At 43.0% G+C, this 26,392-nt stretch overlaps 1 protein-coding gene across 1 annotated transcript in view; it reads right to left on the reverse strand.

Moving 5' to 3' along the window:
* Positions 1–26,392, reverse strand: part of TLE1 (TLE family member 1, transcriptional corepressor) — a 314,217-nt gene that overhangs the window by 24,501 nt on the left and 263,324 nt on the right. Inside the window, 1 exon segment of the mRNA XM_029616666.1 lies at positions 1,659–1,908. Within this exon segment, the coding sequence (XP_029472526.1) occupies positions 1,659–1,908 (250 nt within the window).

A 26,392-nucleotide genomic window follows, 5' to 3' on the forward strand; every position in this document is an offset into this window, starting at 1 on the left:
CATAATACTCTCTGACTTTCCCTATAGGTGCATAAGAATCAAATAGTGCCTGCTGCGATATAAGCAACCAACCATTTCTTCAGCTTTAGTGAGAAAATGGAAACAAAAAGTCCTAAAGTAAGGAGCTTGCCTATTTTCTCTTTGCAAAGCACTTCAACTCATACAGTCAGCTCTTAAGAGGGAGATTTGGTGAGGGATATGGCTATGCTAATGCCAACTGTTTATTCAAATATATTGGCACAAGAACTTCAGAGTCAGGCAGCAGAAAAGAGCTACTATTTTTGGCAAAAAAAAAAGGCATTTCCCTGTGCACAGAAAGAAAATTTGGTAACCTTGGCAGATGAATATTTTCATACAGATAGAACATCTAATGAATCACTGATGAGACATTTCAGTACAATCTATCAGGTCGATCCAGTAAAGTGTGCTCCGTCGGAGCGCACTGTCACCCTGCTCTGGACGCGTGTTTTCCCTTACCCCTTATTCAGTAAGGGGAGGAAAACACGCGGCCCACCCGCGGCACCTAATAGCGCCCTCAACATGCAAATGCATGTTGATGGCCCTATTAGGTATTCCCGAGCGATCCAGTAAGTAAAATGTGCAGCCAAGCTGCACATTTTACTCTAAGAAATTAGCGCCGCCCAAAGGTCGGCGCTAATTTCTTCCGGCGCCAGGGAAGTGCACAGAAAAGCAGTAAAAACTGCTTTTCTGTGCACCCTCCGACTTAATATCATAGCGATATTAAGTCGGAGGTCCCCAAAAGTAAAAAAAAAGTAAAAAAAAAAAATAATAAATTTTGAATTCGGCCCGCGGCTGTCGGGCCGAAAACCGGACGCTCAATTTTGCCGGCGTCCGGTTTCCGAGCCCGTGGCTGTCAGCGGGCTCGAGAACCGACGCCGGCAAAATTGAGCGTCGGCTGTCAAACCCGCTGACAGCCGCCGCTCCAGGCCAAAAGGAGGCGCTAGGGACGCGCTAGTGTCCCTAGCGCCTCCTTTTCCTCGTTTGCACCGCGTCGCCTAATTTAAATACTGGATCGCTCGCACTGGCGAGGGGCCAGTGCGCGCGCCGGGAGAGCGGGCGTTAGTCCGCTCTCCCACGGACTTTACTGGATCGGGCTGTTTGTTAGGAAGTAGTTTGACTCAGAAAGGTTAAATATAAAAACCAAAATAAACTTTGCTCCAGTTAAGACTTGAGGTACCTCTAACAAACACACCTCAGTTATGCCAAGGCCAGATTACTTTTCATAACTGTCAGCCAGCAATATTTAACCATCTCCTTTGTAAACACAAACAGTGCTGAGAAAGGACAGAAAGCTATTTTGGATCACAGTGGCGTCCTTGATGCATTTACTCCCTGTAGCTTTCTCTCAACCGTTGGCTTTTATTAAGAGACAAAATAACTCTCACAACAACTGATTATGACTGCAAACATTTCATAAATTCTAGTGTAAGATCTAAATATGCCATCAACCAGATGTGCAAAGGAATAATCTTTTTTTGTGTGTGTGTATGCAGTCATTAAATACCTAACTCAGGAAACAGAACTTGCTGCCATTTCCTTGTTTTTTGAAACATGAATAAACCCCAGGCCTGACCAGCTATTTCCTTATTGAGTCTCGGAGGAGAAATTACCCCTTGCACAAGTTCCTGTTCACTTACCAGGCAGTCCAGCTGAGAGACGGGACTCTTGTTGCCAGGTTGGCTGATGTCCCAGACCTTGACGCAGCCCTTCCCGCCGGTGTACACGTGTCTCGTGGGGTTGCTGATGGTAACGGCACACACCACTTCGCCGTGATTAAGGGTGTTGATCTGACGAGCGTGTCGAGGGATCCCTGATCCGATCAGGGCATCGGGAGGGAAAGGTACAGGCTGCATCTGACCGTCTGCAGTCACATGAAATGAGTAGGCTCTGTGGCATAGGAGGAAAGAGGAGAAAAAAAAAAAAGTAGCATCTTAAAGAAAACAGAATATGTCAGCAACAGAATACGTTAGCCTTATAATTCCAGGCCAAAGAGATACAGAAATAAAAAACAAAAAAAAGATTCAACAAACATTAGAAAGAACAGCCACATCCATTTCAGCATAAATTCATACACAAACAATTGTATACACACACACACCAAAAAAATCACGATGGGCGAAAAAAATGTGAATGTAACTAACTTTCAATAACAAAGATCACAGAAATAGGATTCCTTACACCAGTGGTACTTACTTATTGACCTGGAAGGCTGTAAAAAGGTGGGTTTTCAGGATATCCCTACTGAATATGCATGAGACAGATTTGTATACATCTGAGGTAGTGTGCATGCATTTCTCACACACATTCATGAGGGAGATCCTGAAAACGCAACCCTGGGTTATAGCCCTCATAGATCATCTGTGAATACCATTGCCTCACACACACTCCATAGCACATTAAAATCTTTGTATTTCATTTTCAGCATGGAAGCAGCTCTTTTGCCTTTGAGTCAGGCAAAGCATGCGTGCTCTCCAGACTCATTTGTCAGCACAGCCTCTGAGCTCCTTGCTGTACTACCAAAAATAAAAACATTAAGACTAGACAGGTCTCCAAAATTACAGCAAAGTAATAAAGTGTACTACAGAGCAGCATTTTTTTTAATGTTGTTACTAAGTGATGACTATAGGGGGAAACTAGTGAAAGTTGTCAATGTTTTTCCTAGCTGCTCACAATAAAGAAAAAAAACAAACTTTACATTCTATTGATCATCATTATTCCTCAGAATTACATTTTCCTTGCAGCACGTACCTGTGACTAACTATGAGTCAAAGTACAGGAGCATGTGTTAAAGGATTTGGGGCTTGATTCACTTTCCTCTCATTCTGTGTGTATGGGTTAAAAAAAAAAGGCATCATGTATCTGGCTGACCCTTGATGTTTATAAACTAAAGCATCCTTCTGAGGTGATTTTACATGAATGTTTATTTTTTTAAGTTAACAAACATTCATGTAAAGTCGCCACAGGCGGATACTTTAGTTTATATATACTTTTATTTTATTTTTGTAAGCATTGCAATGTTCTGAAGGCAGCACCTGTGTGGTCTGGAAAACTTGTGTACATTGCCACCTCTGGATAATTCTTAGGTTAGTTCAGCGAAACATTTATCACAACCTGCACGGAATTCGGATATAAAAAATGTTTTCCCATATCTCTCTCCTGATGTTCTCTATTTGAAATTATTTCTAGTTGCGCGATGATAGAAAACAAATCAGAGCATCTGTGGCAACTGTACCGGTCAGTAACTGCTCTTCTCTCAAGACTGATTAATCGCACCTTTAGATTCAACAAAGCAATCTGAACTCAAAGATCATCTGTTCTTCTACTTACTGTATTGCAAAGGACACTTCTAACCACAATGCTGTAACCACTCAACTCAATGCTTGTGCTGAGTGGCAATACCTAGTGCATGCAAGAATAAGCTAGTGCAAGCAAGAATAAGCTGCCTCCTTCTCTAGGGACGTTCATGTGACTGTTAATACTATAACCACAGGAGACTATAATGGAAGCTAAATGAACCATTAGCTATACTGGAAAGACTAATCAGGAGAGCAAAAGAAAAAGTAAGGCTTATGCCAGAAAAAAACAGAGGTGGCTAGCATGATATAAATGAACATGGCAAACTGGGAGGTTACATTTGAGAACCTTAAAATAAGGAAGTGAAAGCTGCAATCTAACAGAAATGCAAGCACTTTTTTGTAGTCTAACAGTGCATAGTAACTTACTGAATGTAGTCTGCAATTCAAACATTTAAAATAATTAAAAAAAAAAAAAGACTGGGAAGCGATTAGCAAAATCTAATTTTGCCATAATTCAAATTTCAGGTGCTTTAGTGCAAGGTTTATATTATTTTAAATTCTTCTATTGTTAAATTCTTAACAATTTTAAAAGAAGATATCAAAATACACAAGGAAAACAAAGTAACACAATGAACAATTCAAAGATATTATCAAACAAAATAATACAGTAAAATAACTGATGAAACTTAATATGTGATGATCTATTTACAACTCCAAAGAACAACATTATTATTATTTTCTTTCCATTTTTGGCACTTCAGAGCAGATTAAATTCAGGTACTGTAGGTATTTCTCTATCCCTAAAGGGCTCACAATCTGTTTGTATTCAAGGAAACAGAAGGTAAAGTGACTTGCCCAAGGTCACAAGGAGTGACAGTGGGATCTGAATCCTGGTTTTCCTGGTTCATAGCCCACTGCTCTAACCAGTAGGCTACTCCTCCACTCCCTTAAGTATACAAGCCTTTCATCTCCAGAAGAAATATATATTCGCATAGTCCTACAACAGATATAGCAAGTGTGCTTACGTGTAAAAAGGTTCTCCGTAGACAGCAGGATGAATAAGCCATTATGTATAGGTGACATCATCCAATAGCACAGAGAAACCCAGCTCTCAGAGCTCAGCAAAGACTTTACTGAGCATGTGAGGGAGTCCTTATGCACACACACTGCTTCATGAGCCCCTCACTCTCTTCCACAGCTTACACTTTAGCGAGATAGTTGCTCAGAGTAGAAATCAGGTATTAAGAATGGCTAATTCATCTTTTTCTCTATTTACAAACTTGCTTTCTCCATTGACAAGTAGTCATAAGTTAGCCATTACAAGAAGGGATTCTCAAGCTGAGGGTTGTACATCAGAAGCACTTAAAGACTACCCAGCTCCACCAGGTGGAGAATGAAGTAATGGTTGAACAGGCTGTACAGAACCGCTTGTCCAAAGTTAATGTCTCCTCGCGACCTGCTGTCCAGATAGTAGTGAACATGGGACATGGAGTGAACAACCAAGAAGCAACTTTGTAAACATCTTCAATAGAAGTGGCCCAGAGATGAACCACTGATGTCAGCATGGTTTTTACCAGAAAAGTCCTGACAAGTCAGCATGCAACAGTGCGCTATACAGTTTACTAGCTAATTGGATAGAGTTCATTTTGCAGCTGCCTATCCCATTTATTGGGATCAAAGGACACAAACAGTTGAGAAGCTTGACTGTGAAGTTAAGTCCTCCTTAGGTAATATGCCAGGGCTCTCTTACAGTCCAAGGAGTGAAAAGCCTGATTTGCTTTGTGCGCAAGTGGTCTTAGAAAGCATGTAGGTAATATAATAGTTTGATTAATGTGGAACACAGATACATACCACTTTTGGAAGAAACTTGGGGAGAGTACAGAAGACCATCTTATTGTGTAAAAACTGAAGATATGGTGAATATGAAACTAGAGCCTGCAGCTCACTTACTCTTCATGCCAAAGTGACATCCAAACAAACCACACTTTCAAGTGGTTCAAAATGAGGTTTAATGAGTTCAGCTAGGACTGCACTGAGGTCCCAAGGCAATAGAAGTTTACTGACTGGAGACTGTGATGGAAACAGGCTTGATTTGGCAAAATTGACCAGGAAGCCCAGGGATTGGAGGAGCCATATGAACTTTGAGGGATTCCAGAACTCTTGCTGGAGATGGATGCCTCACCAACCAATTGTCCAGATATGGGAATACACAGACTCCCTGCAAACAAAGCTTTGCCAATGCTACCACAAGGCCTTTTCTGAACTCTCTTGGAGCTACTGAGAGGCCAAATGGGAGCATCACGTATTGGCAGTGTGCATCCTTTACCATGAACCTGAGGTGCTTCCAATGGGTGGGATGAATGAAAAATTATACATAACAGTTTTTCATATCCCAAGAACACAATCAAACCCCTTGGTTATATGAAAAAAAGAATTGTTTGGAGGAAGTTCATCTTGAAGTTCTCCTGATTCAGCAGTTTGTTCTGTTTTCACAAGTCCAGTATAGGTTTTAATCTCAGACTTCTTAGAGATTAGGATATACCAGGAATAGAATTCTTGGCCACACATCTGGGATGGTACCAGTTCAACTGCTTTTGAAGGAAAAACAACTCTACCTCCAACCACATTGGGCAGATTGAGGAGTTGAGGAGGGTTGGAGATGAACACTGAAATTCAATGAATCAGAGGAGAAAGAGAGAGGCATAAACAATAGCTATATTCCATGATCTTCAGGACTCAGTCATTGGTAATCTAAAGACATTCTGGAAGGAAGACCTGAACTATCTTCCCACCTGAGATCCTGGAGTGGCAGGCCTTGGTCATCAAAAATTGATACCAGGCTTAGGCTACATTTGCTACTGAACTTTGAGCTGATATTTTTCTTTCTGCCGATCTCGAGCAGGCAGGTGCATTTGCTGGAGAGTGAGAGGAGCTTAATAAAAACAAAAACATAAGAATTTGCTAAACTGGGTCACACCGAAGGTCCATCAAGCACAGTATCCTGTTTTCAACAGCGGTCAATCCAGGTCACAAACACCTGGCAAGACCCCATATAGTAAATAGATCCTATGCTGCTATCATGCAGTGATAAGTAGGGGCTATTTCTTAAGTTTATTTGGTTAATAACAGTTTATTGACTTCTCCTCCAGGAACTTGTTCAATCCTTTTTAAAACCCAGTTATGCTAATTGTTGAAAAGGGTGGAAGGGATGTCTCTGAAGAATGAGGGCTTGTAAGAGAAGTTGGGAAGGGGGTCAAATGGTCCCCTGTCACAGCTGATAACTATTGCAGGTTGCTTGCTTTTTGCCAGCACTGAAGTCAGGTTCACCGGTCTACAGTTTCTGGGATCACTCCTGGAGCCCTTTTTAAATATCGGGGTTACATTGTCCATCTTCCTGCCTTCAGGTACAATGGATGATTTTAATGATAAGTCTGAAATTTCATTTTTTAGTTCTTTCAGAACTCTGGGGTGTATACCATCTGGTCCAGGTGTTTTACTACTCTTCAGTTTGTCAATCTGGCCTACCACATCTTCCGGTTTCACTGTGATTTGGTTCAGTTTATTTGATTTGCCACCCTTAAAAACAGTCCCCAGAACAGTTATTTCCCCAACATCCTCTTCAATAAACACCGAACCAAAGAATTTTTTTTAGTTTTTCTGCAATGGCCTTACCTTCCCTAAGTGTCCCTTTAACCCCTCAATCATCTAACGGTCCAACCAACTCCCTCACAGGCTTTCTCCTACGTATATATTTTAAAAATTTGAATTATTAGTTTTTGCCTCTACAGCTAACTTCTTTTCAAATTCTCTCTTAGCCTGTCTTATTAATGTCTTACATTTAACTTGCCAATGCTTATGCTTTATCCTATTTATTTCTGATGGATCCTTCTTCAAATTTTTGAATGAAGATCTTTTAGCTAAAATAGCCTCTTTCACCTCACTTTTTAGCCATGCTGGCAATCGTTTGACCTTCCTTCCAACTTTCTTAATGTGTGGAATACATCTGAACTGCGTGTCTAAGATTTTTTTTTTTTAACAATGTCCATGCCTGTTGCACACTCTTAACTTTTATAACTGCACTTTTCAGGGTTTGTTTTTTTAACTATTTTTCTCATTTTATCAAAGTTTCCCCTTTGAAAGTTTTGTGCTAGAGCCGTGGATTTACTTACTGTCCCCCTTCCACTCATTAATTCAAATTTGATCATATTATGATGACTATTTCAAGGGGTCCAACCACCATTACACCTCTCTCACCAAATCCTATGCTCTGCTGAGAATTACATCTAAAATTGCTCCCTCTCTCGTCAGTTCCTGAACCAATCACTCCATAAAACTATCATTTATTTCATCCGGGAACTCTCTCTCTCTAACATGTCCTGATGTTTTACTTACCCAGTCAATATTGGGGTAATTGAAATCTCCCATTATCTCCCATTACTGCACTGCCAATTTGGTTAGCATCCCAAGGTCTCATCATTTTGGCCAGGTGGATAGTAGTATACTCCTATCGCTATACTCTTTCCCAACACAGAAGGGATTTCTTCCCATAAAGATTGAATTGTGCATTTAGTCTCTTGCAGGATCTTTATCCTGCTGGACTCTATTCCATCCCAGACAAAGCGCCACCCCGCCATTAAGTTGCTCCTCTCTATCATTGCAATATAATGTTTACCCTGATATAGCACTATCCCATTGGCTATCCTCTTTCCACCATGTTTCTGAGATGCCAATTAAGTCTATGGTTGGCAGTGCTATACAATAACTCTCCCATCTTACTTCTTAGACTTCTGGTATTAGCATACAAACATTTCAAAGTGTGTTTCTGTTTATATTAACATTGTGCTTTTCAGTTGACAGGGATAAATTGGAATCTTTTAGCTCAGGTAAGTCTAATTATAGGCACTTGGCCTACTTTTATTATTGGTACCTCTCTGTTGGGATACCCTAATTCTAATGTTTCAATAGTATCCTTTGAAGATACCTCCCTCTGAACCATGTGCTGCTTAGCAACTGGTTATTTTGCCTGCCCTCTGACTAGCTATTTAATACAAAAATTACTAAAGAATATACTCCAATAGTTTACTTCTCCCCAAAATGTTGAAGTTCTAAAATTTCCCCAAACAGTACTTACTGATTCTTTCAGTCACCAGCATGGGGATCCTCATCTCTCAGTGCTCAGTGTGGAAAATATACAGAGGGATCTAGGGAAGCTCAAGGAATGGTCTAGAGACTGGCAGCTAAGATTTAAGGCTAAAAAATGCAGAGTTATGCATTTAGGCTGCAAAACCCCAATAAAGAAGTACAGCATAGGGGGCAACATTTTTCTAAGTATGAAAAAGCAGGATCTGGGGGTCTCTGTATCTGATGATTTTAAGGTGGCTGAAAAGGTGGATAAAGTGATTCCAAAAAAGTAAGATGCTTGGCTGCATAAAGAGAGCAATGGTCAGCAAAAAAAAAAAAAAGATGTGATATTGCCTCTATATAATTCCCTGGTAAGAACTCATTTGGAAAACTGTGTGCACTTTTATAGACTGCACCTTCAAAAAGATATAAACTGGTTGGAGTCGGTCCAGAGGGTGGCTACTAAAATAATTAGTTATCTTCATTGTAAAGTATATGGGGACAGACAAAGATCTAAACATGCATACCTTAAAGAAAAGGCAGGATAGGAGAGAAATGATAGAGACCTTTAAATACATATCAAGTTTCCATGCACAGGAAATGAGCCTCTTTCAAAGGAAAGGATGCTCTAGAACAAAGAGGAGTTATGGGATGAGGGTGAAAAGTGGTTGACTCAGGAGTAATCTAAGGAAATATTTCATTACAGAGAAGGTGGTGGATGGATGGAACAGCCTCCCTGTGTAGGTGGCAGAGACAAAGATAGCATCTGATTTCAAGAAAGCATGGGATAAACACAAGGCATGTCTACAGGAGTATAGGAATTGTACGCTGAATTAGTTGGTGTGGATGGTCTTTTTCTGACACCACATTTTTGTTTCTATGACGTTTTTGGGGGACCCCGATTCGTCCATTAGTTACATATGGTATTCGTTTCCCATTAAAGTTGAAAAATAACCCCATTCCAACCCTTTAAATTAACTACAACCTCCCACCCTCCTGACCCCCCCAAGACTTGGCAAAAGTCCTTGGTGCAATTTCCTGCACTTGGGCCATCTGCTACCGGTATTCAAAATGGCGCCGATAGCCTTTGCTCTTACTATGTCACAGGGGCTACCGGTGCCATTGGTCGGCCCCTGTCACATGGTAGGAGGAATGGACGGCCGGCGCCATCTTGTGCTCCTACAATGTGACAGGGGCCAACCAATGGCACCGGTAGCCTCTGTGACATAATAAGGGCAAAGGCTATTGGCACCATTTTGAATACCGGCAGCCGTCGGCCTGAGTGCAGGAGATCGCTCCAGGACCCCCGCTAGACCACTAGGGACTTTTGGCAAGTCTTGGGGGTGGTCAGGAGGGTGGGGGTTTTATTCGTTAATAATACGTTGCATTCGTGGTGGTTGGCCATACGTTTCAGAACCCCACAAATGCAACGAATAGGGACCTATACATTGCGGATTGCGCATTCGTTCAAAACGAATGCACATCCCTAGAAACAGGTCTTTTGTCGATCAAGAAAAAGTAGGGCTAGACTAAACAAACCTAAGTTCTCCCTAGTTCCCAACATTTCTCTAAGCTGGTCCACTGTTTCTCCCTCTTAGCTTAACAAACATTCTACTGTTCTGCAAGATGGGCTCCAAAATAGCATGTTTTGGAAGTCCAGAAGGTCTAATCCTCCCTTATTTTTTTTCCTTTGTAAGAACTTGCTTAGCTATTCTCAGCCTTTTTGTTTGCCATACAAACCTGGAAACTGTTTTATTCACCGAATACTCAAATACTGATTGGCAGCATCTCAAACAGGAAGTTTTGTCTTGGCAGTATGTTCATCTTTATTGCTGCAACCTCCCCACGCCTTTAAATCCAATTTGATCTTAGAAATTTTGGGTGGGATAGTTACTCATACAGTTTCATTAACTTTCTTAGGATCTGTATTCTCAAGTACTTAATACACGAGGAGAAATTAAGTAGATTATAAGATACTGTCACCTCCTTGAAATTAAACTCTAAAGCATGTCTTTCTTAATTAAATTTATAGGCTGACAAACTTACATACACTTTTTTAAAATCCTTTATTTATACATTTTTCTCATATAATTCAGAATAAATTCAAGAAAAGTGAAGATAAACAAGGAAAAGTTACAAAGTAAAATATCACAACATAGTCCACATAACCTTACATACTCAGTTGACGACTGAGGCATTGTTTAAGGGTAATATATCATCAGATATGAAAAGCACTTTTATATATTCTATTCCTTCTTCCAACATTTCTTTTATTCTTTTGTGGTCTCTGATCTCAGGGTTCAATAACTAGGTCAAATAATGTAGAGAAGAAATCCTTTATTTTGTCCATCTCAATTCAAATTTCGAAGACAAAACCCTGTCAACTTTTACCATTGTTTTGTCTCCTTTAGATTTCTATATTTCAAGATAGAGAGATCCAAAGTCAATATCTTAAAGCTTCCACCAAGTTCATCCACTTTACCCTGCCAAAAGCTCTCTTGTAGTTAGAGAAAGCAAAAGATTCCCTCGTTCTCTCTCTGTTATTGAAGGGATCAAATCAAAGTATGTCATATTCTTGGCCTCTGGTTTCAAGATTCTGCAGTACATGTGCAAATTTGCATAATATTTGATATATTTCACTATGCAAAAAAGTCAATTAATTGTAACGTCATTTTTAAATATTTAAACTATATTGCAAATACAAAATTTACCTGTACAAAAATCAATTTCAAGACATTTAAACTGAAATGTTACTTTTGTTTTAAATTGAAAAAAAAAATGCAACCATCCTTTTTATGTTTTCTTGAATATAAGGGCAAATAAACAAGTTGTGGGTGATATGTTTTACTGGATTAACTTAAAACAACTGTGATGAGCTTTTGAGTTATCCTCTCTTGAGAAAGTACTTATCTGAGTATATGAGCTAATGTATGCTGAAACTGCACTCAGAATCAGCAGTTTGTCATTCTGTTGATCTCTCCCAGCTGTGGAAACGGAGCAGCTGCAGACTTCCAAAATACATCCAGGTCTTTGTCAGCTGGTTGGTCACATATGCAAGTGCGAGAAGATTTGTGTAAAGATGAAATTCTTATAAAAGGCACATCACTCCATTCAGAGTTATAACAAAATAGCCTCTGGTATGATTTGAGAGATCTTTGAGGGGTCCAAACTGATTGTAGAACAGGAGGGAAGGGTTGGTTTAGGGAGCATAGTAAAATAGTAGAAAATGGCAGATAAAGACCAAAATGGTTGATCCAGCCTTTCCAGCAAGGCATTTAGGTTTGTAACTGCTGCTCTGTACATTTTTCCCCATAGAGTATGTTATATTACAAGTTACCTCGTTTCTTCATGTCCATCCTCTAGCCATTAAGGATCCTCTGTGCTTATCCTACACTCTTGAATTGTTACCATTCGAGCATTCACCACTTTTTCTGGGAGGGCATTCCATTCATCCATCACCCTTTCTATGAAAAATTGTTTCTGTGTTCTTGAATCTACTTCCATGAAGTTTCATATCATGATCTACAGCTTCCTTTCCACTGGAAAAGATTTGATTCTTGTGCATTATCATCTTTCAGTTATTTAAAAGTCCTTATATCATCTCTTCATCCCATTCTCTCCTCTCATCTGGGAAATACAAAAGTTAGGTTCTCAGGTCTCATCTCATGTCTTTCAGTGCAGACCTTGTAAGATTTTGGTTGCTTCTCTTTGGACCGCTTCTTTTTGTTTTTTAAAGATATGTTCTCCAGACAAAACACAGTACTCCAGGTAAGGCCTGACCAATTAATTGTACAGGTGCACTAATCACTTCCTTTTTCCTGTTGGTTACACTTCTCCCTATGCAGCCCAGCATTCCTCTGGCCCAAACCACCACCGTCATATTGCTTTGCTACTATCAGATCATCAGACACCATCACCTCGAGGTCCCTCTCCTGGTCTGTGCCCATCAGTCACTTATTCCCCCAACACGTACAGCACCTTTGGATTACCATACCACAAATGCATAAATCTGCACTCCTTGGCACTGAATCCTAGCTGCCAAACTGTAGACCGCTCCTCAAGCATTCTTAGATCACTTCTTATTCTCTTCTCCTTCAGGTGTGTCCACTCTGTTGCAGATCTTAGTGTCATCTGCAAAAATAAATCTTTCCTTCTAATCTCTCCACAATATTACTCACAAAGATATTAAACAGAGTACGTTCCATTTATCATTATGCACTGTCATCTATTAGTCAACCAATTTCTAATCCACTCCATCACCTTAGGACCTACTCCCAGACTACTTATTTTATTCATAAGCCTGCTACACAGGATTGTATCAGAGGCTTTGCTGAAATCCAAGTAAAGTACTCATCCTTGATCTAATTTTCTAGCCACCTAATCAAAAAAAAAAAATTCAGATTCCTCTTGTCTCCTCCAGTCTATGCCTCACCCCTTCCCTCCTGTTCCCTGCAGGTTAGCTGTGATTGGAGTGGCTGGAGCATGAAACCTAAAGATTAGAGACAGACAGAACCCTGCAGGCAACTATGTAACTTCCTTCAGATGACTGAATAAAGTGGTAGGGGAGTTCAGATTTGTTGATTGTGCTGCAGCTTATAAATTATCTGGCAACAGGCCGGGGGCACTACTTATGTTAGCAGCTTCTTGTTTGTCCCTTATCTGTAAAAACATGGAAATATTGTTCTAATTTATTGGCTTTAGCTAGGATTTTAATATAACCCCAAGGATTGCTTCCCAGATTTTTGGATCACTACAACTGCATTTATCAGCTCACCCCCCCCCCCCCCCCCAAGAATGAATACCATGGCTAAATTTGGTGCTATCATTCTAACCATTTTGTAAAATGCTAATGACAACCTGTCCTTCTGTTATTATTTGTAATATTTGTGGGTGGATCCTTGGGCAGATGACCACGCCCCCGGGGGAAGATCCTGAGAGGAACCACCAGTCAGGCTCAATGTTAGGAGACAGACATACACTAGTTCTTTTATTAGACAGTATACTGAAGCATCAGAGGTGGCAGTAGTGAGCTGGAATGCCCGGCTGGGCTGTAGTCCCTCAGATACTGGAACAGCGATCCCTGAAGGCTGAGCTGTAGAGAAAGCAAAATTGCTTACCTTGTAATAGGTGTTATCCCAGGACAGCAGGATGTAGTCCTCACATATGGGTGACATCAGTAATGGAGCCCTATGTACGGAAAACTTCTGTAAAAGTTTCTATGAAACTTTTGACTGGCACCAGTGTGCCTACTGAGCATGCCCAGCATGCTATGATATTCCCTGCCACAGGGGTCTCCCTTTAGTCTTGGTGTGTAGCAATAGCGTTAGCCAAAAATAAAATAATAAAACGTATCGGACCCAACTCCGCGGGGTGGCGGGTGGGTTTCGTGAGGACTACATCCTGCTGTCCTGGGATAACACCTATTACAAGGTAAGCAATTTTGCTTTATCCCAGGACAAGCAGGATGCTAGTCCTCACATATGGGTGATTAGCAAGCTAGAGGCTGAGTCAATTTGTCATGTAGCAACAGTGAAGTATTGTTGATGGAATGAATCAGCCGAAGATCACAGCAGGTTGGACGTAGAAGGAGTTGGGATTATACTGGAAACAAGTTCTTTAAGACAGATTGTCCATAGGCTGAATCTTGTCTTCCTTCTTTGTCTAGACAGTAGTGAGCTGCAAAAGTGTGAAGAGAACTCCAGGTTGCTGCTTTACAAATGTCCAGAATAGGTACAGAGCGAAGGTGTGCTACTGAGGTTGACATTGCTCTGACTGAATGTGCTTTTACTCGCCCTTGAAGAGTAAGGCCTGCTTTTTCATAACAAAATTGAATGCAATCTGCAAGCCAGTTTGACAGAGTATGCTTACCCACTGCTTTACCTGGTTTGTTTGGATCATAGGATACAAACAGCTGACTGGATTTTCTTTGGGCTGTAGTGCGGTTCAAATAGAAGGATAACGCACGCTTACAGTCCAAAGTGTGTAAGGCTCGTTCACCTTGATGGGAATGAGGCCTAGGAAAGAATGTTGGTAAAACTATGGATTGGTTCAAATGAAATTCCGTGACAACCTTAGGAAGGAACTTTGGATGTGTCCGGAGGACTACCCTGTCATGTAGGAACTTTGTAAAAGGTTCGTATGTGACTAGTGCTTGTAATTCACTGACTCTTCTAGCTGATGTAATGGCTATAAGAAAGACCGTTTTCCAAGTTAGGTACTTAAGGTCACAGGTATTTATGGGTTCAAATGGGGAACGCATGAGCCTAGTTAATACTACGTTCAGGTCCCATTGAATGCTTGGGGAATGAATTGGAGGTTTAATGTGAGTTAGGCCTCTCATGAATTTACTGACGAGAGGCTGTGTGGAGAGAGGCGCATCACCTAGCTTGTTATGATAAGCTGAGATTGCACTTAAGTGTACCCTTACAGATGACGTCTTAAGACCAGAGTCTGAGAGATGGTAAAGGTAATCTAGTAGCGTGGTAGTGGGGCAAGTGAAAGGATCTAAATCTTTCTGAGTGCACCATAAAGTAAACCTTTTCCATTTGTAGGAATAATTCTTTCTAGTGGAAGGTTTACGTGCAGCTATTAGTACCTGAGATATATTAGTTGAAAGGTTGAATGGTTGCAAGATCAAGCTTTCAACATCCATGCTGTCAGGGACAGGGATTGAAGGTTGGGATGGCGCAACTGTCCCTGTTCCTGAGTTATGAGAGTGGGAGCTACTCCCAGGCGAATTGGATCCCTGACTGAGAGATCTAGCAGTGTGGGGAACCATACTTGTCGAGGCCAATATGGGGCTATGAGTATCATGGACCCCTTGTCCTGTTGTAGCTTTACTAATGTTTTGGTTATGAGCGGTATTGGTGGATACGCGTATAACAGGCCTGAGTTCCAATGGCGAGCAAACGCGTCCTTTGGTAAGTTGTTCTGCCGGAAGAGGAAAGAGCAGTAATTGTTCACTTTGTAGTTCAGATGTGACGCAAAGAGATCTATTGTTGGTTGACCCCAGCGTTGAAATATCTTGGTTGCTATCGCTGGGTCGAGGGACCACTCGTGTGGTTGAAAGTGGCGGCTGAGGCGATCCGCTACTGTGTTGTGGATGCCTGCTAGGTAGGTGGCCCGTAGTAGAATTGAGTGTGCTAGGGCCCAGTCCCATATTTGAGCTGCTTCCTGGCAAAGGAGGTACGAGCCCGTACCACCCTGCTTGTTGATGTACCACATGGCTACTGTGTTGTCCGTTTGGATCAGAACAGTCTTGTGTGAAAGGCAGTCCTTGAACGCATGTAGAGCATAGCGTATAGCTCGAAGCTCCAGGAAGTTTATTTGAAAAGAGGCTTCTTGTTTTGTCCACGTGCCTTGCGTCTTTAAGTGAGCAATGTGCGCACCCCACCCTAAGGTGGATGCATCTGTTGTTAAAGTCACTTGTGGAACTGGTTGCTGAAAAGGCAGGCCTTTGAGCAAGTTGATTACGGATGTCCACCAGAGAAGAGATGATCTTAGATCTGGTGTGATACGAATGGGAGTGGACAATGGTTGAATGGCTTGAATCCATTGAGATTTGAGTGTCCATTGCGGTAAGCGCATGGTCAGTCTGGCCATGGGAGTTACATGAACTGTTGAGGCCATGTGTCCGAGTAGGGTGAGGCACTGATGAGCTGTAACTCGAGATTGATTGCGAACTGATTGTGCTAAGAGGACGAGTGCCTGAGCACGGTCTCTTGGAAGAAAAGCTTTTGCTGTGATAGTATTGAGATCTGCACCTATGAACTGTAACTGGTGAGATGGTGTGAGATGGGATTTCTTGTAGTTGATGAGAAACCCCAAGGAGTGAAGTAACTGCATTGTGAGATGGAGAGAAGTGAGAGCACCGTTTTGTGTTTGACTTCTGATTAGCCAATCGTCCAAGTAGGGAAACACATGTACTCTTTGCTTGTGAAGATGTGCCACCGCTACTGCAAGACACTTTGTGAACACTCGAGGTGCTGAGGCTAGGCCGAAAGGCAGTACTCGATATTGGAAGTGCTGACCTTCCACCAGAAATCGCAGGTACTGTCGATGAGGAGGAAAAATGGGAATGTGAGCATAAGCGTCTTGAAGATCCAGAGAGCAGAGCCAATCTCCTTTTTGAAGAAGAGGTAGCATGGTGCCTAATGACACCATCCTGAATTTTTCTTTCTTTAGAAATTTGTTGAGATTTCTGAGATCTAGGATTGGGCGTAGGCCCCCGGTTTTCTTTGGAATGAGGAAATATCGGGAGTAGAATCCTCTGCCCCACTGAGGCCTGGGAACTTTTTCTATGGCCTTGGCAGTCAGTAGGGTGGATAATTCTACTTGTAGAATTGTGTAATGATAAGACACTGTCCAAGATGGGATAGGAGGATTGTCGTTTGGTACAGTGAGGAAATCCAAGTGGTACCCTTGAGATACAATTGAGAGTACCCATTGATCTGTCGTGATGGAGTTCCAATTTTGATGGAAATGAGAAATTCGGCCTCCGACAGGTAATTGTGGGCAAGGATTTTTGGAATGACTCATGCTCTCTGGTTGGATTTCAAAATCCAGACGTGGACGCTGCAGGTGGAGGCTGTTGAGGTCTGGCAGGTCTCTGGCGAGGTTGTGACCTTTGAGTAGGCCTTTGCTGTCTGGGTCTGGCTGCTGGGGGATAATACCGCCGAGGGCGGTAATATGGTTTCCTTGGTTCTCTTCTTGGAAGCCTCCTAGAAGGTTGGTGTACTTCTTGCGGCAGCTGAGATAGTTGTTTAAGGGTCTCAGTGTGATCCTTAATTGTCGCCACCGCCTCTTTAACTTTATCCCCAAAGAGGTTTTCTCCAAGGCAGGGCAAGTCTGCCAAGCGCTCTTGTACCTCTGGTCTCAGCTCCGATGATTTCAACCAGGCCCATCTTCTGGCTGTGATTCCTGACGCTGACAGTCGGGAGGCTGTTTCAAAGGAATCATATGTTGCTCGAACCTCGTGTTTACCCGCCTCCAGGCCTTTGTGCACGAGTTTTAGTAATCCGTCCTGAAACTGGTCAGGTAACTGGTGTGACAGTGTTTCTACCTGTTTCCACAGGTCTCGCTGGTACTGATTCATAAAGAGCTGGTAAGAATTTATTCTAGATACCAGCATGGCAGCTTGGAATATTTTTCTTCCTAGATTGTCCAGGAACCGGTTATCCTTACCAGGAGGTGTAGAGGCATGCTGTTTTAACCTCTTGGCCTTCTTTTGGGCCGACTCGACCACCACTGACTGATGCGGTAATTGTGTTTTTTGAAACCCTGGGATGGGCTGTACCAGATAAGTGGCATCAGCACGCTTATTGACCGCTGCCACAGACCCAGGGTGCTCCCACATTCTGTACATCAATTCTTGTAGGACCTCATGGACTGGAATGGCAAGAATTTCCTTAGGAGGATCTACGAATTGGAGAACTTCCAAAGTTTTTTGTCTGCTGTCTATCTCTGAAAGGAGGGAGAAGGGAATTGTTTCAGACATTTCCTTTATAAAATTCGAGAAGGAAAGATCCTCCGGTGGTGATTTTCTTCTATCCTCTGGTGGTGAGGGCTCAGAGAGGATATCTTCCCCTGATGAATATTCTGAGTCACTAGAGTCCAGAGGATGTTCTATAGGCCTAGAAGGCTTAAAAGGAGTGTCAGAGAGTGGTGTTTGTGGCCTGATGGGTGGTATGACACCTGAGGGGCCTGGTAACGGTTCCTGATGGAGATCAGAACCTGGATGTTGAGGTGCAGAGGAAAAAGCGTATATAAGTGAGTCCAATTTTTCCATCAGAGGTTGAAAAATGGACGTATCATGAGATGGTACCGGCTGTGCCATCGAGGTCGATGGCCGCATTGGCATCGATGGAATCTGGGGCATCGACATCAAAGGTACCGCTGGTTGCGACCTGGATGGTACCAGTCCTGGAACCGACGGCATCGTTGATTGTGATTTCCTCGGCATCGGCATCGCGTGTACTGGCGATGGAATCGGCGATGGTATGAAGGCCGGTGTCGATGGCAGGAGAGGAGTAGTCGGTCGTGGCATCGCTTCCACAAAGGCATCCTGAACCGCTTGGCGTATATAAACGTCAAGTTCCGCCCGCATGGATGGTGTGAACAGAGCACCCATGGGGGGAGGCGGTGGTGGCGACATCAGTACAACCTCAGAGCCCTGAGGAGGTACGGTTCCTTCCGCCGGAATCGGCGAGGATCGCCTTGTCGATGGCTCGGAAGCCTTACCTTTGAGCCGGGGTTTCTTGGACGGTGCCCCGTCATCTGTCGATGGCTCACCGGCTATCGGGGTAGGTGATGCCGTATGCGGCCTACGATGCCGATGGTGATGTTTGTCTTTTTCGCGGGCTTTCTCACTGCCCGATGTTGAGGCCTTGGACGATGGTGAGGGGGAGGAAAATGGAGCGTCTCCCGACTCACCTTAGTGACGTTTTTTCAATACTACTTTTCTAATCGATCCAGCCGGAGACGATTGTTTGGAAGCAGATGGAGCAGTAACTAGTTGAATCTTGAATAGCTGCTCCATTTTGTCCAGCCGTAGACGTCGACCTTTCGAGGTCATCGTAGCGCATAAGGGACAATTTTTTACCTCATGACCCTCACCAAGGCAAAGTACACAGTCCTGGTGTGGGTCTGTGATAGACATATTTCTCGCGCATTTTGGGCATTTTTTAAAACCTGTAGCCATTTTGTGGCCGGACAGCCGTCGACGGCCTAAGACTCAGGTAAAAATGTTTTTAACCAAAAAAAAACGGAACGGAACCGCGAGAACGGTAAAAACTCACCGCGATGACTAAACTAAGGGAGACCCTTTGCGGTTGAAGTTTTTTTGAAAGTTTTCCGTGAGGAAAATTGTGGAGAATCCCACAGGACTCCCAATAACCGCGAAGCTAACTGCTTCGCGGAAAAAAGAAGACTAAAGGGAGACCCCTGTGGCAGGGAATATCATAGCATGCTGGGCATGCTCAGTAGGCACACTGGTGCCAGTCAAAAGTTTCATAGAAACTTTTACAGAAGTTTTCCGTACATAGGGCTCCATTACTGATGTCACCCATATGTGAGGACTAGCATCCTGCTTGTCCTGGGATAAACTGAAATATAGTGAGTAGGCAGGGTATGTAGAGTTCATGGACAGAACCTGATGGTAACACTCACACAATGTCTCATAGAAGCCCAGGAGCTGGAAAAGTAGGCCCTCGAGGAGCGAATACCTGGTTCCAGGGAAAGCTCTGAGAGAGCGATGGTAACTCACAGATGTAGTAGGCAGCGATGACTTCCAGGCAGAAGTGAATTCCGAAGAAGTCCGGGAACGAGGGCCCTCGAGGAGCGAGTACCAGTTCCAGACTACAACCTACAAAGTAAGAGAGAGAGCAAGGCCCTCGAGGAGCGGGTACCCCTGGTAAGTCCGAGGAGGCAGAGTAGCTTGGAAAGTCATAGCGAGTCCGTTGCCATTCCTTGCTAACTCGAGTTGTCAGCAATTCAAGACCTTTAAATATCTTAAGCGGATGACGTCATCTCAGGGGGACGCCCCTGAGGTTCGCGCCACTTCTGGTACTTGAGGTGGGGCCGCGCCATGTGCACGCCCCTAGGCATCAGGGCAACATGGCAGATTGCAGCATCGGGCCGGTCCGGGGATGCTGGACGAGGTCAACAGAGAGACGCCGTGGCAGCCAGCCTTCCATCAACCCCGGAGGGAGTTGCCAATGCGGTAAGGTGGGTGGAGTGGAGACGTCAGGCAGCGAAGGTCGCAACACCTTCTCCTGGGCTCTTTGCTGCGCTCATATTTGATTTTTGATAGCCTCTGAAATCTCCACAGCATGGAGCTGGCCCCTCTTGCACCCCTTCCTTAGAAAAAGGGCTCCCGTGTCTGGGAACAGTTAGCTCAGAATTACAAAAGTCCTCATAAAACAGTGCAAATTTATCAGGTTTGTCCTTCTGAGGAAGCCAGTACATCATCATATTAAGATTATATGCAACAGAACTTGTGCAAAACAAATTTTAGCATCTGCTTCCAAAAAAATTTAAATGGGCCCATTAAAAAAACCCACTTAAGTCATGCAAAAAGACTTAGCATGCTTGTAGTAAAACTATCAGAAATGGACTTTCCACATTATTATTTTACATGGAAACAACAAAAAAAAAATGGATTGGACTAAGTAGCGTGAGCACTACCTACCGAAGGCAAGGTAAGTGGCATGGCCACACTAAACTAAGCAGGCTCATTTCTCTTTTCCTCCATTACCTCCTGTTGGCTTCCAAGGAGCATACAAGCCTGGTACATGCAGTTTGCTCATCCATGCAAAGGGAAGAAGTGGAAGACCTACTACACTAAGGAAATCAAAGGAGTTTGGAAAGTTTCAGAAGAGCATAAAACTGACATGAGAACAGTTCAATGATGCAAACCATTTCTCAACTGTAGTCACAGGTGCCATCTCTATGAGTGCTTGATCACCGCCTCCCCCACCCCAATATTTTCTCCTGCCCTCCTGAGCTCCATTATGCAGGGGAGAATAGGAAGAAAGTACTCATCTCCCTGCTACTTCTCCCAACCCATGTTGGGGGGGGGGGGGCACTGTGCTGGCAAACCCAGCAAAAGCGGTCAAGGACTTGCAGCACTTGCTGAGAGACAGCCTACCTGCGCCATCCGGGAGAGCAGGCAACAGGATGTGCTGGGGTGGAGGAAGTGAGCGCCAGCAACCAGAGCGGTGCAGCCCAGTACATGGGCCACATGTGTCTGCTGGCCTTGAGAGAGTGACTACTGGAGGGCGCTGCGGTGCACAGTCGACATGGAAGAGAGGGCGGGAACACTACCAAGTCCTTTCAGCGGGGGTCGCAGGAGCAAAAGGACCCTACTTTCACCTGTAGGCTGGGGGGTGTATGAACTTTCAACTGTTTTCAATCCAGCTATCTGACAGGAAGTAATTCCATCATTTCAAAGAATACCACCACAATGCATCATTGATTAGTGTTCATCAAGCCTTGCTGCAACAGAGCTTTTAGGTTCCATACCTTGGCTGTGCTGAAAAACCTTCAGACAGACCTGCTCTCTCTTTAGAATGCCAGGTGCTTGTTTTCTAGGAATTTATGAGCAAGACCTATTAAGTACAGGTTTGGCAGATGCTGAACACTATAAGCATGAATTAATAAACAGCACTGTAAGGAAACAGCAGCCAAATGCTGTTGGGAATACAAAAAAAGCTGACTGAGGATCAGTGATGACAAAAATAAAATCACAGAAAATGGTGGTCAAGAGAACACCTGCAAACAGAAGAAATCCCAAATAACTGTAATTCAAATTCTGCACCTTCGCACATACAGATGATGATGTCAACCAAAAGCTGCTCTTGTTATCTGTAGCTGACGTTCAAGGTTCAGTAAGCAAGGTTTAGAGCAGCAGAAAAGGAGAGAGGGCAAGGAGAAACAGATAAGGCAGAACAAGAGTTGCAGAAGAAAAGCATTTTGATTTATCAGCGTAAGGAAGCAAGAATAAAGAACAAAAAAAAATCCACCAACAGGACCAGCTGATTTGTAACAGCACAGGCGGCAGCAGCAGTGAGGTACTTGTTTGCACTGAGGTTATCTGGTGGGGCTTATTGTAGGTCACTCCCAGTATGGCTGTGGACATAATTAGGCTTTTAAAAAAATCTCCCAGATTGTCTAGTCTCAGGAATAAAATCAGAGACACAGGAGAACAAGTAAATGTAAATTTTACGTTTACAACAAAAGATGAAGCAGTGGAAAGCAAGGGGACTCTGGGGAATTCTTGCAACTGAAGCAGATTGGAAAACAAGATTGAGTCCTAGGAGGTAGCTTATTTTTCCAGCTGAAACAGACACCATTAATGAGACCAGACGGTGCACTGAGGCCAAAGGAAAATAAGCAGGTGAATATTCTTTTGGTCATCCATTGGAAATACATCAGAACTGACACTAGCTGAGAGACCAACCAGTAAAAAAAAAAAACCCACACAAAAAAAGGTAAAAATAGGAATGAAGCTCTGGGGCTCTGCAGATTATAGTATCTTAGTTTAAGTGAGTAAAGCAGCAGACTGGGTTCAAATCTCACAGATACTCCTGACCTTGGCAAGTTGCATCATCCTCCATTGTCTCAAGTATAAACAGATTATGAGCTCTCTGGGGATAGGGAAATACCTTCTTTACCTGAAAGTAACTCACCTTGAGCTAACAATGAAAAGGCATCAGCTAAATAAAAGTAAAGAAAAAAATATACATACATAGCTATATAAATATATTTGAAAGTATGCAAAATGAAGATGCCATATACTATCTACCACACTATTCATAGGAAAACGTGCAAGTTGGTTACAAATCCCGTGGAAATGTTTATTAAGAAAATAATTCTCAGAATAAAATCTGTTCATTTTAGGCAATATCGTGCGCTCAGGCTAGCAAACATGCTAACCCACGGCTGGACGGGTGTCCATAACCCCTGATGCAGTAAGGGGGATCAGCGCATCCAAAACGCCCGTCTAAACCAGCGTGTAGCTAATAGCACTCATCACATGTAAATGCAACGTTGATGAGGCTATTAGCTAGTACCCCCGATGTAAAAAATAATTGTGCGCCCTACGCGCACATTTTAACCTTCAAAAATTAACACCAGTTCCGGAGCTGGCAGTAAGTCTTAAAAAGCCCCAAAAATTAAACAGAAAAGCAGAAAATACTGTGGTTCCTCAGACATAATATTGTCACGATATTAAGTCAGAGGAACCACAGAAAGAAACAACATGGAGGAAAAAAAAAGTCTTGACAGTGGTCAGGTTCGGAAAACAGATGCTCAATTTAATGAGCATCCATTTTCCTCGTAAAATTCAGCGTCCGTTTTCCTAACCCGCACGCAGCCATTTCTCCTGGGCGTCCGATGCCGAGGCGGCTCTAGGGATGCACAAATTTCCCTAGCGCCTCCTTTTTAGCGCAGCAGCTCATTAACATACTGTATCGCGGCCCCGGGACAGATGGATGTGCACGCATTAGGAAAGCGGGCGCTCAATTACAAGCATCCGTGTTTTGCGCGCCCATATTGCATCAGCCTGTTTGAATGCACTAACCCCTTTCCTTTATCTAAAAGGACACCTCCAGAAAACCGTGCACCTGAATTTGGACTCAGCGAGTAGAGCAGCACGGTAACATGTAAACCTGTAGACCTTAAGGCTAACACTGAAACTCAGCAGCAGCCAATAAATAAAAATGCAGGGTATCTCTGGATTGGCTTTTGTCTGGCATGGTCCATGCTCACCCAGGAATTTAAACTGTTTTATCTCATGGAAGAAGGAAACACCAAAGCCATCAGAAAGAAAAATACGATAGGAGAACGGATATTTCAATGGACTGAAACATGGATGCAAAGCTCTTCAATTGCAGGCCACTACCTGAAATTCAGTTAAGACCAGAAACGTAACAAAGTCATTACTATTTAATGATACAATCAACTAAATGCTAAACAGGATTAAAAACGTAAAATTGGGCTGTGACTGACAAGGATGGGGAGCCAAATTCCACCAAGATAACCCCGATAACTCTGGATATAGAATCAAAATACTGATAGTATAATGGGTTTAATACATTTCCTGCTTTTTTCTTGGGGGGGGGAGGGGAGGGGAAGATTAAGGAGTATTTGCTTTTTTTCTTTTTTGCATGACCATTAATTAATGTTAATTGCAAAAGCTATGCTATTAAAAACCAACAATAATTCACATTAGCTAGTACCCTACTTAGTCTGAGTTCAGCAAAAGACAGAATGGCTATGAATAAAACGTATTACCATTTTACTCAAGTTTCATCACAACCCTACAAACAATGGTCCTCTTTGGGACCCACTTGAGACTGTGAGAAACACACAAAAAAATTCAAGTGTATGGAGTCTATAAGAGGACTGAGTATATTGGCAAACATATTTGCTGGGTGGAAAAAAAACAAAACTAAATAATTCAGTTCCTTTCACAAAAAGTACCCTTGAAATTTATAAAAAGCAAAACGTTGCTACAGACCACAATGGAGCACATGTGTTAGGTGAAGGCGAAGCAGGATAAACAAACAAGAGCCCACAGGCAACAGAGATGAAGATCCTGTTTAAGACTACAATCTCTCATTACCTTAGAGAATGGGAAGATTGTGGGTCCCACGACTCAAAAAGGTTTACAACAGAATCCCTCCTCACACCCTCCCCCCACTCCATCAATGGGTTAGCACCACTGACAACATACGTACTATTGTATCAACATTTGCACCTGCGTTGCAGACACAGAACTGGTAGAGACAAGGATACGATTTGGCAGCATTTCCCTCTGCAAATAAAGGCATCGCAAGCTATAGCAACACACTGCCAAGACCCTGCCCATCACAGCTCATGATCTAACAATGCCAGCTTGAATCCAGGCTTGGAGTATGCAAAGAGAGGTTCAACTAAACTGTCTGAGGATCAAACAAGGGGGAAAAAAAAAAAAAGGTCTCCCAACGGAATCATTGCCTTACTTTAAATATTGAGAATGTTTTATTCCTGGGGTTTGATGGCTGTGGCTTACTACAGCACTGGAACTGCTGCATGAAATGTCAGAAAAACTGTTTTTATAAAGTGGAAAAAAAACCCCCCAAAACATTTAAATTGCAAATATATACAAAATTATGCAAATATGACAAGTCCCACAGAAGTTTTGAAAAATCCGCCACAGAATTTGCCAAGCACAATCTTGAAAAATCTGCAGCAGGAAACTGTGGGTTCTGGTCATACTTTAGCATGCATCAGCCTGATACCTGTTTGCGGTCATGCTAGGGGTCAGCAGAGCAGCACACAAGGAGTAGATGCTCTGACAACATTTAGTGTCAGTGATATCTGCCGAGGCATGCAAGGATGGGAGAATAAAACAGAAAATACCATACTGCCTCTGTATCGAGCCATGGCGAGACCGCATCAAGTATTATGTGCAGTTTTGGTCATCCCATCTCAAGAAAGACATAGCTGACAGGTTATGCGAGCTAAGGCTCTTCAGCTTGAAAAAGATGGCTGAGAAGGGGCATGATAGAAGTTTATAAAATCATGCATGGGGTGGAATGAGTAAATTAAGGACAATTATTTACCCTTTCAAATAAAACAGAGTTGCTTACCTGTAACATGCTTTCTCCAAGGATAACAGGATGTCAGTCCTCACACATGGGTGACATCACTGGATGGAGCCCAGTCTGGAACTTTGATCTCAGATTCTAGAGCTTTCAAACATGCTCTACTGAGCATGAGAAGCTGTAGTTATCACCCTGTCCCCTAGGCAGAGTCCCTCAGTCCATGATAAAGCTAATAAAAGAGGAACCAATTTCTGGGGAGGTGGCCGGGTTTCGTGAGGATTGATATCCTGCTGTCCTCTGAGAACCCCTGCTACAGGTAAGCAACTCTGCTTTCTCCGAGGACAAGCGGAATGGCAGTCCTCACACATGGGCGATTCCCAAGCTATAGGCTGACAGAGTAGAACAAAGCAGGGAACCGGGTTCTACAAAAAGAAAACCATAGAACAGACAGACACAAACCCTGATGAGTAGTAGAGGTGCCTATGGCATGGGTGTGATGCACAGTCCAATGAGAAGCATATTTCGCCTCATGGAAATATTACATTCAGGGTTTCAGTTCAGCAAACTCTACAGGAAAAGGCCTAGAGAATAAACCAAGAGGAACTCCTGGACGAAGACTGCATAGTTTCCTTCAGTGTTTCGCAAGACAACCGAAAACAAAAAACTGGGGCCAGAGAGCCCTCCAGAAAGAAACTGCTGTTCCCCAGTATCTGAAGCACAGACTGCATTTGCAGAAGCATGCCCAATAATTATCTCATAGGCACAATAGGCAGAAAACGCAAGCAACACTTGGAAGAAGCAGCAATAGTGGCAGGGTCTGTGGCAGACCCTACCTGCCAAAGTACCAGACAAATCTGACTACCAAGG

This window comes from Rhinatrema bivittatum, chromosome 1 (genome assembly GCF_901001135.1).
Source record: "Rhinatrema bivittatum chromosome 1, aRhiBiv1.1, whole genome shotgun sequence".
In the NCBI taxonomy this organism is placed as follows: Eukaryota; Metazoa; Chordata; class Amphibia; order Gymnophiona; family Rhinatrematidae; genus Rhinatrema; species Rhinatrema bivittatum.